Source organism: Carcharhinus amblyrhynchos, chromosome 1, assembly GCF_965287045.1.
Source record: "Carcharhinus amblyrhynchos chromosome 1, sCarAmb.v2.hapA, whole genome shotgun sequence".
Taxonomy (NCBI): Eukaryota; Metazoa; Chordata; class Chondrichthyes; order Carcharhiniformes; family Carcharhinidae; genus Carcharhinus; species Carcharhinus amblyrhynchos.
In genome coordinates this window covers 30,729,705-30,741,729 of record NC_137324.1, presented here as the reverse complement: position 1 = coordinate 30,741,729, position 12,025 = coordinate 30,729,705, and the positions used below count along the sequence as shown (strand labels likewise).

General features: G+C 40.9%; 1 protein-coding gene across 3 annotated transcripts in view; it reads left to right on the top strand.

Moving 5' to 3' along the window:
• zbtb7c (zinc finger and BTB domain containing 7C) overlaps nucleotides 1-6,847 on the top strand; it is a 90,231-nt gene extending 83,384 nt beyond the window's left edge. For all 3 annotated transcript variants that reach the window (XM_080197507.1, XM_080197516.1, XM_080197498.1), the window contains one exon: nucleotides 5,196-6,847. In XM_080197507.1, the coding sequence (XP_080053633.1) occupies nucleotides 5,196-5,832 (637 nt within the window). In that variant the 3' untranslated portion in view covers nucleotides 5,833-6,847. The remainder of the gene's footprint in view (nucleotides 1-5,195) is intronic.
• Nucleotides 6,848-12,025: the final 5,178 nt, after the last annotated feature.

The window sequence follows — 12,025 nt, the reverse complement described above, 5'->3', positions numbered from 1 at the left end:
CTAAAGGTCATCCCATTAATCACATGACAGTCAATCATCCTATCAAAACCTCAAGGAAAACCTAAATAAACAAAAATGCATTAATTCTATTTAAACAACCACATTTCTAGCTAAAATCAGTCATTATCCTGCATTCTCAACATTTGATCTGCCTGCAGCCCAGACAAATCAGCACCATATAAAATAGGGCTGACTTTTAAACATACCCCTTAGAAGGACTGTGAAAAATGTACATTTCTTCAAGACACAGTTGCAACACAGTGGGAAGTCATGGACACACCATGTGTCCTAGACAAACAAATGTCACTGGTTGCAGAAGCTTGAGCTCTGGGTTTCAGAAATTGAGCTGCATCTGGAACCATTGTTGTGCATCTGCGAGGCAGAGAACTATGTGGTAGCACGTTTGGGGAGGTGGCCACACCACAGCTTAGCAGCAAGCAGACTGAGAGGGAATGGGTGACCACCAGGCAGTCAAATAGATCCAGGCAGGTAGTGTCCCCTGACTCTACCTTGCTTGCTAATCAGTTTTCTACTTTGTATACTACTAAGGACAATGATTCCTCAGGAGAGTGCTGCCAAAGCTATGTCTATGACACCATGGGTGGCTCAGCTGCACAGGAGGGGAAGATCTATAGTGCCTGGAGATTACATAGTCAGGGAATTAGAAAGGTGTTCCTGCAGCAGCAGACATAACTCCAGGATGGTGTGTTGCCTCCCTGGTGCCAGGGTTGAGTATGCCACAGAGTGGGTGCAGGACATACTTTGGGGGAGGGTAAACAGCCAGAGGGCTGTAGCCCATATTGGTATCAATGGTGTCGGTGGAAAGAGAGATGATGTTTTGAAAGCAGAATTTAGAGAGCTAGGAAGGAAATTAAAAAGCAAGACCTCACAATTACTCACAGTACCATGTGCTAGTTAGCATAAGAATAGAGGATTGAGCATTGAACATGTTGTAGGAGAATTGGTGTAGGATACAGGGCATCAGATTTCTGAAGCATTGGGAGTGGTTCTGGGGCAGGTGGGACCGGCTGGACAGAGTTGTTTTTTATTAATTGGATATGGGCATCACTGGCTGACCAGCATTTATTGCCCATCCCTAGTTGCCTGAGGGCAGTTGAGAATCAACCATATTAGAACAAGAGTACACCTTAACACAACCAGAAATAATATCCTCGCAGGGAGATTTGCTAGTGCTGTTGGGAAGGGTTTAAACTAGCTTGTCGGGGGGAATGGGAAACTGAAGAGTGGCCAGAGTGTATTAAGTTAATAGGCAGATGGGGAGAAAGAAAGTAACAACATTTAAATCAGGGTTACACCGCATGTATGTGAATGCATGGCATATGGTAAATGAGTTACAGGCATGGTTAGCCCTATGAAATTCTGATGTTGTGGTGATAAAGAGGCCTGGCTTAAGGAAGGGTAGGACAGGGTGTTAAATATTTGTGGATAAGGGAAAGAAAGGAAATGAAGAAAAAGTGGAGGGGTGGTGGTATCAACTAAGGAGAGCATTGCTGTGCTGGAAAAAGATGATGTCCCAGTCGGCTTAAGCCAGTGTCAGTCGGATGCTTTGAATTCCTTTGGATTCAACAGGGGAGGTTGAGAGAGGGACCCAATGGTTGGGCAGCTTAGGGTCTGTATTCATTTTGCCCAGGCTATTGCCCTGGAGGGTCACTCCAGTTTCACTGCAGAGCGTTAGAACAGGAGACACTCATTACGTATGTTAAGTCAAACTCAGCTGGCATAGAGAATGGATACTACAGGCTATCTCTGATTTGTAGATGCACAAGCTACATGGACAAGGGTTTAGGGGTTAGAGTTTAGTTTACAAGGTCTTTATTTTTAATTGAAACCCAGTCCTGATTTGAGAATGTCAGGTTTACCAGTGATTAATCCCCCATTATTCTTTACTCAATATAAACACAAGACAGCAAGGAAGGATTGAAATAATTATCCAGCTGCTGCTTTCGAGGTCTCACTTGACCCCACAAAAGACCTACTGTGTGTATATCATTCCAGCTGGACACTGAAAAACTCCAACAGTCTGCAGAGTAATTCACATTTCAAAATATGAGAATATTTTGAATCTCGGATATAGAAGAAATGGCAACCGTGCTCTGGAGCTGAGTGTTTATCATTACGCATTATGTCATTACGCATTATGTCTGTCCAGTCCTGTTTGAGTGACACATTTTGACCTCCAAGATACCCATGATCAACTGATCCAATACTACAGCCTCAGACAAATCCTGTCAATTCATGATTGCCCAAAGGTACAGGTAGCTCATTGGCTGGGAAGATTCAAACTGAATTTGAATGTAAGTTGAGGTGACAGAGCTTAAGATTTATGCTAGTGTCACAGATCACGAATGCAATCAAACACATGATTTTACAACTTTTTCGTGACTCATTAAAATAGATCATAGGCATAGTTCTCCCAAAAAAAAGACTTAAGCACAGTGCAATTCCTGCTTGGATCCTTAGTCATAAGCAGGACCCAGACCTTCTTGTCGCCTGCCACTTCAGCACACCACCCTGCTCTCCTTTCCACATGTCTGCCCTTGGTCTTTTGCAATGCTCCAGAGAACCCCAACAAAAACTGGAGGGACAACACCTCATTTTCCGATAAGGCACTTTACAGCCTTCTGGACTGAACATTAAGTTCAACAACTTCAGAGGATGAACTCTCTCCTCCACCTTCATCTCATTTCCATTTATTTTTTTCCATTTCATTTCATCTCATTCATCCATTTTATGATCTTTCTTTTTCACTTCTATTCTTTCAGTTCTCCATTCCAGCTTTCCTTCTTTCCACCCCCCTTTCAGGGCAACTGCCACATTCCTTAGGCAGTCCTTTAACAATCTGTACCCTTGTTCCACCGTTCTCGCATTCTGATCACTTAATGGTCACACTTACACCTTCTCAGCCTTCTGTAACTTCACTTACATTCCCTTTGTCCCATTCCACCCCCTCCCCACCACCCCACCCTCATAGTATAAATCTCCACTGATTCTCTTTGCACCCTGTTCTCATGAAGAGTCATTCTGGCTCGAAATGTTGGCTCTATTCTCTCTCCACAGATGCTGTCAGACCTGCTGAGATTTTCCAGCATTTTCTGTTTTTGCTGTAATTCCCACTGTCAGTTGGCATGACCCAAATCCCATTCCTCCCTTACTCAGTCATTTTTTTTTGGAGATGGGGCATTTGTGCCTTGAATGAGAGGAGTGCGTCTTAAAGCCGTTGGTAAAGTCTAATCCTGTGAGATCGGGGTGCCATTTTTAAAGGGTGTGATCTCAGATTAAGCTTAAAGGTGCTCTCCCCTATCCCACATTGTCAGCATCAAAGGCTCCCCCACGTGTGCTATGGGCTCGTTATAGGTCTTGCCCCCTTCAGGCCTCACCCCTTTGGCTATGCCAACCTGGCACTGCAAGGGTGCCGGGGGTACTACCAGGCCACTGTCCAGCCATTTCCCTGACCACTCACGAGCTACAATGGCCACATGGCCTTCCAGCATGGTCATCATGCCTGATCACTGTTTCTAGAGACCAGTAATGATTCCCACTGGCTTCACATCGAGCTGGTGACTGGGAAAATTTAAGGAGGCTGGAGTATTTGGCTTAAAGCCAAATATTTAAATTTATATTTGCATATGAAAATCTGGTTCACACTCTCGCTGGGCATGAACCAGATTCTGTTGCCAGCCAGGGACAGGGAGAATCTCAAAATGACATCTCCCTGTTGCAAATCCCGTTACAGCCCCTCTCATTAGAGTCTCCGGTTGTAATGCAATTTGCACCAGCACAAGAATTGCCCCCTCAAGTCTTTAAATGAATGGCTGTTATCATTAATGTATGACATTGGGTAATTCTGAAAGTTAGAATATGAAAACAAAACTAACGCAGTTTGCCTTCCTGTGGTTTTACTTTGAGAGAAGTCTTTGGCGACACCTGCCTGTAATTGTGCTCATTGCAAAGATATTGTAAAGAGCTTGTCATTGAACCTTACTTGATATGTGTAAGATCCAAGTAAGGGTGCTTTCACTGCCAAATATTTCCATCTGTGGCACTGCTCAGGCTCCAGCTGGTGCTTTATTTTTGTTTGTTTGGGTTGCAAGCCGCCAAATATTAGCTTCCTGTGCCACAAACTGAATTAGTCACCTTTCTTCCCCATTACCCCATGTAGTTCATATAACAGTTTATCTAATTTTAGAACTATCATGCTGACTGTTTTGTCCAATGCGTTTCCCCAAAGTAGGAATCAAACTGGGCATACATTTATATTTATTTCCTCCTTCCCAAAGGGGCAGCTTTGATTATTTGAGTATCAGTTTCTGGAGCCAGCTGTTGTCAATGATGTATACCAATCCTCAGTAAAATTCACAAACAGCATTTGGTAAAGTTTGGAAAGTGCAAAATACTGAGAAACGGATCTTATCCTTTTTTTAATGAACATTTTTAGGTAATAAGTGCCAGTTTGGCTCAGTTTTGTTGGCAGGACTTTTACCGGAGAGACAGGTTTGTGCCCTTTGTGAGAGTTGAGTACCTAACTTAAGTTGGCAGTCCACTACAGTGCTGAATTGGTGCTGCGTTGTCAGAAATGCTGTCCTTGGAATGAAACCTTAAATTAAAATCTCTTCTGATACTTAGTGGTTCAAGTGGAAGCTTAGGTTTCTTTTGAACTATTCAGAAAAGAACAGGAGATCCTTTCAGTGTCTAGCCTTGTCCTGTCCTTGAGATTTAGCTCATGCAGAACACATGATTGTTGACTACAGTCCAGCAGCCTTACCTATGGGACCAGAGACAGGTCCAAGTATTTAGATCATATTCTCTCTCGTAAAAGAAAGAAGCTCAGACTATTTACAGGATCGCCTGGTACCGATTAAAATCAAGAGGCCTAAATTTGTAACATTCATCATTGAAAATGTACTAAGAGAAATACTTTAGACGCCTGCACTCTGCAGAGCAGGGTAATGAGATGACCCATCTAGTGTCCAAAGAGAAAAGCTTTCTAGCAAGACATATTGAACAATGATTGGAGGAAGAAGCCCCCCCCCCCACCTTGAAAAGTATCGAAAGCATTGTAGAAGCTAATAGACAACCAGGCTGAGATACATTGAGCTGGTCAACACAGACAATGAACTCTGTTTTTGTGCATTATGTTTCTCTCTGTGATATTGTGTTATTTCCTCTGTTTTCAGACAAGACAAGCTAAAGATTCACATGCGCAAGCACACTGGGGAAAGACCTTACACATGCATTCATTGTAATGCCAGATTTGTACACAACTATGATCTAAAGAACCACCTGCGGATACACACAGGAATCCGTCCTTACCAATGCGTGCACTGCTACAAGAGCTTCACCCGCTCTGATCACCTGCACAGGCACATCAAGAGGCAGAGTTGCCGCTTGCCACGACCTCGTCGGGGCCGTAGACCCGCCAGCTGGCATTCTGCCAGCCTCCTCTACACACAGGGTGGCCCATCTCAGGGTACACATTCCAATGAAAATGGCACAAACATCATACCGAGACAAGAGGATAGGCTTCCACATGCAAGCAAGTTGGATCCAGGCAGCCCTGAAAAGCACTTTAATGGAGATGTTCGAAATTCCAAGGTCTTCATGAATGAAGCAGCAACAAAGGAAACAGAAAACTCCATGGCTAACATGTTGAATGGGAACCATATCTTAGATGAAAGAGACAGAGGCATCTTTGCTTTTACCCTATCTCACAACAATACTTTCTCTCACCTACCCCAACAGTACTATTCAACAGGTAATCCATGGGCCATGCGATTTAACCCTGCTGCCTCTATTCAGGAGGCAAATAAGTAAAGAAACGGGAGTGAGTTTAAAAGAAAAATGGAATTATCAACTTACACAGAAATGCCATTCCATAGTTTGATGTGCACTTTCTGAACATGAAAATGAAACAAGATCTACATTTTGAACTTTACATGTAAAATTTGCATATGGAAAACATCTTGACCACTGAATGATCTTGAAGTTGATCTATTATATAAAGTAAATGTATTTAAGCAAAACAAAATCCAAAGAAGTTGCGTACTGTAGCCTACACAAACTTGAAACTGTCTTTCCTTCGCTGATGTTTTGTGGGAGAAGTGTTGTAATTATTTTTCTAATGTAATGTACTATTTGTGACTTCTTTCTCTTCAGTAACTCAGACGAGCTTGCCTTGATGTTAAAAGGGCCACCAACATTGGCTTCTTTATTGAGGCAAAATATCAAAGTGTTTTCAGCTGTGTACCATTGGTTAGGTTACTGGATCTGTATTTGGTTTTATTTATTTTAACTAAAAGTACCCCCAACTTATCAGAAATTTGTAAATGAAGGAATTGGATTATTTCTGATTATAAATGCCTAAAAGTTGATAGTTTTATTGTATTTCTACGTGTGTAAAATATAATGTGCAAAGATGCTCTCCCAATTCCAATATAGGGCAGTAGTACATGATAATTTAAATTAATATTTAATCTCATCACTGCAATCACTGTAGAAATAAGGTAGCTTGAACTTGTATTATTTAGAAATATGGATAATATGAACAGGGTCAAACAGTCCTTCAAGTCTGCTCCATAACTCAGATAAATCATGGCTGATCTGCACCTCAACTCCTCCTACCTGTCTTCTGTTCCATGTCCCTTGATATCCTTCCCCAGCAAAAATCCCAGCTCTCAATTGACCAAGTGTCCATTGAGCTGGTTCCAGGTTCCCACCACCCAATGTGTGATAAATACTTCCTGATTTGACTCTTAAATGCCTTTGCTCTAATCTAAGTTTATTCCCCATTACTTTGCATTTCCCCATCAGAGGAAATAGTTTCTCCATATTAACTAACATATCTTTCCTAAGTCATTTCTGTCAATTAAAGGCCCCCCCATCCTCACAGTTTAAACCTTGTCCATTTTTCCATGTCTTTAGCTCTGACGAAGGGTCATCCTGAATTGAAATGTTGGCTCTACTCTGTCTCCACAGATGCTGTGAAAAGTCTCACAACACCAAATTAAAGTCCATTAGGTTTATTTGGTAGTAAACACCACTAGCTTTTGGAACGCTGTTCCTTCATCAGGTGAGTGGTGAGTTCTGATCACAAACAGGGCATATAAAGGCACACACAGTTTACATAATACTGATTAGAATGCGAGTCTTTACAGCTAATGTGCTATTCAAGACTCAGCCAACGTTGTCTACCTGATACGGTGCAGGAAAGGATGTCCCGAGGAATGGTACATTGGGGAGACCATGCAGACGCTACGACAACAGATGAATGAACGCCGCTGGACAATCACCAGGCAAGACTGTTCCCTTCCTGTTGGCGAACACTTCAGTGGTCACGGGCTTTCGGCCTCTGATCTTTGGGTAAACATTCTCAAAGGTGGCTTTCCTGAGATACTGATAGCCAATTTCTGCACACATGAGGACAGCCACAACTGGGATCTTGGGTTCATGTCAGACTATCTGTAACCCCCATAACTTGTCTGAACTTGCAACATCTCACTTACTGTCCTGTCTGGAGACAATACACATCTCTTTAACCCATGCTTAATGCTATCTCCACTCACATTGTCTGCACCTGTAATACTTGAATAGCAGTATAGCTGTAAAGACTCATGTTCTAATCAGTATTCTGTAAACTGTGTGTGCCTTTATATGCCCTGTTTGTGATCAGAACTCTCGACTCACCTGACGAAGGAACAGCGTTCCAAAATCTCGTGGCGTTTACTACCAAATAAACCTGTTGGACTTTAACCTGGTGTTACCCCACCTTCTTACTGTGTTTATCCCAGTCCAACGCCAGCATCGCCACATCATGTCCACAGATGCTGTCAGACCAGCTGAAAATTTTCAGCATTTTCTGTTTTTGTTTCAGATTCCAGCGTTCACAGTATTTTGCTTATATCTTTCCTGAGATTATGTTGCAAAGTATATTATAGAAGCAAGCTTAGAGCTGTTACCTCTGTGCTACGGAATTAGATTTCTAGGCTTAAAGTCTTCGCTTACAGATTTTTTTTATGGAAGAATGTTACTCACAGGCCACACACAGCAATATGAAACTAAGTGAGACCTCATTTTACAGTTGCTGAAACTCAAACTGCGTTTTGGTCAACCCTCAATCTTTACTTATTCTACCATGGCAATCATTTACAATTGTATTCTTAGCTTAAAAGACCATTATGTCATACATCTACCACATATGTCTACCATACCCCTTCCCTTAGTTTACATTAGGTGCCATTAGCTCAGCATTCTCAAACTTGCTGTCTTGGATAGAAGGCTATATAGTACAGTTTCAGTACAGTTTTAAGACATAATCTATTTACAAGTACAGAAAAGGACAAACACATAGTTCCAGATTCATTAGGGGGTTCCAAATGTATCTTAACAGATAACTATGAATCAGTCTTATAAATTTGACTGTCGACTTGACTTTCTCCAGATGCGAGCAGTTTCAGCACTTTGGTGAAGCTGTCTTTTAACAGTAAAATAGAGTTTTTAACACAAAATGGAATAAGAATGTAACTTCACTAAACATTCCCTAGCAGTTCACTGACCAAAACTGAATATATACTCCAGGTGGAGCGTGCTCAAAGCTTTGTACAACTGAAGCTTCAATTTCTCGTTTATGCATTCCAATGCTCTTGAGATAAAGGCCAACATTCTGTTACATTTTGATTATTTTTGTACCTGTGCACAAGCTTTCAGTTGTTTGTGCACATGGGGAACAAAATCCCTTTCTCTTAGTTTTTCACCATTAAGAACAATTCTAACTTGTCATTCTTCAATCCAGTGTGGATGACCTTGCACTGCCCACACTGAACTCTGTCAAAGCTTGCCTGCTCACTTATGAAAGTGCAATATTATCGAGGTCCCAGTGTCACAAATTCAGTTTATTCCATTGCTTACAGAAAAACTGTAAGAAATTCAAAATAAATTTAACTGGAACAATTATGACTATTATGTGCATAAAGCAAACATGAAGGTTTGTGTGATAACATTCATGTGTGGAGATCTCACATTGGACTAAAAAGAGGCAATTTGGCCCTTTTCTTCACTTAATATACCAGCCAACCTATTGTCAAATTTGTTTTCAAGAAAATTTATGAATGTTTCTTCAATTTGTGATAAAGAATTCCAATTTCCATTCTGTCTCGGAGCAAAAGTAATTTCTGTGATAGTATTATCCTTCACACTAATCATATAAGAACATAAGAAATAGGAGCAGGAGTAGGCCATCTAGCCCTTTGAGCCTACCCCGCCATTCAATAAGATCATGGCTGATCTGTCGTGGCTCAGTTCCACTTTCCCGCCCTCTCCCCATAACCCTTAATCCCCTCGCTTACCAAAAACCCATCAACCCGCGTCTTAAAAATATTTAGCGAGGCAGCCTCCACCACTTCAACGGGCAGAGAATTCCAGAGATTCACCACCCTTTGAGTGAAGAAGTTCCTCCTCAACTCCGTTCTAAATCGCCTGCAATGCTGGTGAATAGGTTCCTTGGCTGTAACAGGAAGTGTAAAACTTGAATAGATCCCTACCCTCCCGTCAATCCTTACAAAGGTGCTTTTGCACACTAAATATCACTTTCCAGCTCTGACAAAAGGTCATCCAGATGCAAAACATTGGCTCTATTCTCTCTCCATAGATGCCATCAGACTTCCTGAATTTTCCAGCATTTTCTGTTTTTATTACTTTCCTTATTACTACCCTAATGTCTTTATTCCTTTCTGCTTGCAAAAATGTTTCCCCATACAGGACAAAATTATCAAATTATTCTGGAACTCCCTCTCTAACAGTGCTGTGGGTGTACTTGCACAAGGCTTGCTGTGGTTTGAGAAGCTGAGAATAATTAGGGATGAGCAATAAATGCTGGCCTTGTCAGCAATGTTCAGTTAAACTCAGACAGACATGTATCACAGAAGTGTAAAACCTTGATCCTAAGCAATAATAACTCTGTAATTATTAAAAGCTTTCCACAATGGCCATGTATTCATCTAGCCTCAGCCATGTTGCACAGTCATTCCTACAATACATTGCCAGGGATTTCGAACAGGAAAGATTTTGCACTCCTGTGAACATTCAAGTTAAAGTGCACTTTTATTAATTGTGCTTGACCTCCAAGGCTTATAAATTTAGGGATACTTTGGTTAAAGGTCAATACTTGTCGATATTTTAAACATTTTGTTTAAAGCTGTTTTTTTTTATTATTCAGCTCAAGGGATGTGGGCATCACTGTCTGGGCCAGCATTTATTGCCCGTCTCTGAGGGCAGTTAACAGTCAACCATATTTCTGTGGCCCTGGAGTCACATGTAGGCCAGACCAGATAAGGATGACAGATTTTCTTCCCTAAAGGACATCAGTGAACCAGATGGGTTTTTCCGACAATCGACAATGGTTTCATGGTCGTCAGTAGATTCTTAATCCCAGATTTTTTAATACTGAATTAAAATTCCACCATCTGCTGTGGCAGGATTCAAATCTGGGTCCCCAGAGCCTGCCCCTGGGTCTCTGGATTAAATGTCCAGCGACAATACCACTATGCCACCGCCTTCCCTCATTGCAGACTTAACTTCAGATTTGGCCACAGTTACTTCAATGTTTTTGAGCATAAAGGTGATATTGTAGACCCCACAGAATGATAAAGTCAGTACAAGCTAAAGTCATTTTCATAAGGCAGCAGGCACTTTTGCAATATTGGACTAATAGAAACGATAGTCCATGTATTGTCGCTTAAAGCGTACAACTTGATTTTAAAAACTGTGAGAGCATTGATAGGGAGTGATAAAGCATTTTGCCCAATTACTCTGTTTTTAATAGATCAATTCCATTTTCTCACTATGTCCCTAAATCCCTCCTCTCTTCAGAATCTAGAAACCATCTAAATGTTGTCCACAATTTTGAGGGAGAAGATATGCCTGATTTTCCTTGTATTTCTCTAATGTTTCATTCATGTTCCCTGACACTTTGACCCTTTACCATAATAAACAATTTTTTTGCACCCACTTTCCTCTTATCGTTAAAAGATAAACTTTACTTTAGAATGTCTTGTTTCCAAATAAAAGTTGAATTCCTTAATCTTTTCTAAGATTTAAAATTAATTATAATTGGAATCATCCTCATTGCTCACCTTTATCCCCTTAAGACACAGAAAAATAATATGAGTCAATAACTGTTCAAATCTCATAATGGGTATTATAACCTATCAATTGCATTTGGATGCCTAGACTTTTCAGTAGTAATGATGGCAAAAATATAAGAGTGTGAAGTTACTGGCAGCTCACACCACGCTCCCACTACAGCAAAGTTGGAGAATTTGGTGCCTAGCAAAATCTCCATTCACTGCAGCGGGATGGGAACGTTCCATCAGTGTGCATGGCTGTAATATTCCAGCTTATTTGCTGTTGTTACTTCACAGAAACTGGTAACAATGTCTGGAGTGCACACATGCAGAACTCTAGAGGTTACTGTCAATGATTCCATGCTTCCCACAGCATACATTGTTGAAGTGCCTGTAGATGGCAATCAATGAACTGATGAAAACCTGCTCTTTTATGTTATGAGTCTCACTGTAAAATCCCTTGAACAGCTCACCTTATTGAAAGAGGTATAACTATTTTTAATGGTGTAATAGGTTCATATTCCCTGCTGAACAGCCTCACTGTACCTGGAAACTAATTTTGTATTTGTGAAAGATTTTTCCATTATGATAAAATATGTTTTTAATTGTTTTACAAAAAAAAATTGCTGATATTTTAGCTTCTATCTTAATTCCATTTCATTTGTTCTGCTCTTGTAATATTTTTAATTAAAAGTGAAATTTCAGTGTTTGTAACTTCCTGTTTTGCTGAATGTGAGAATGCCTCTATGTGGTTGTCTGCTTACCCTACTTAATGACATCAGTGTTGATGCACACCTGGAGATTCCCTTAACTTTGTATCAGATTCAACCTAATGTTAAATGCTACAGGTGTTATCAGATTTTTGTGGGTGACTTTCTTAGCGGTCAGTG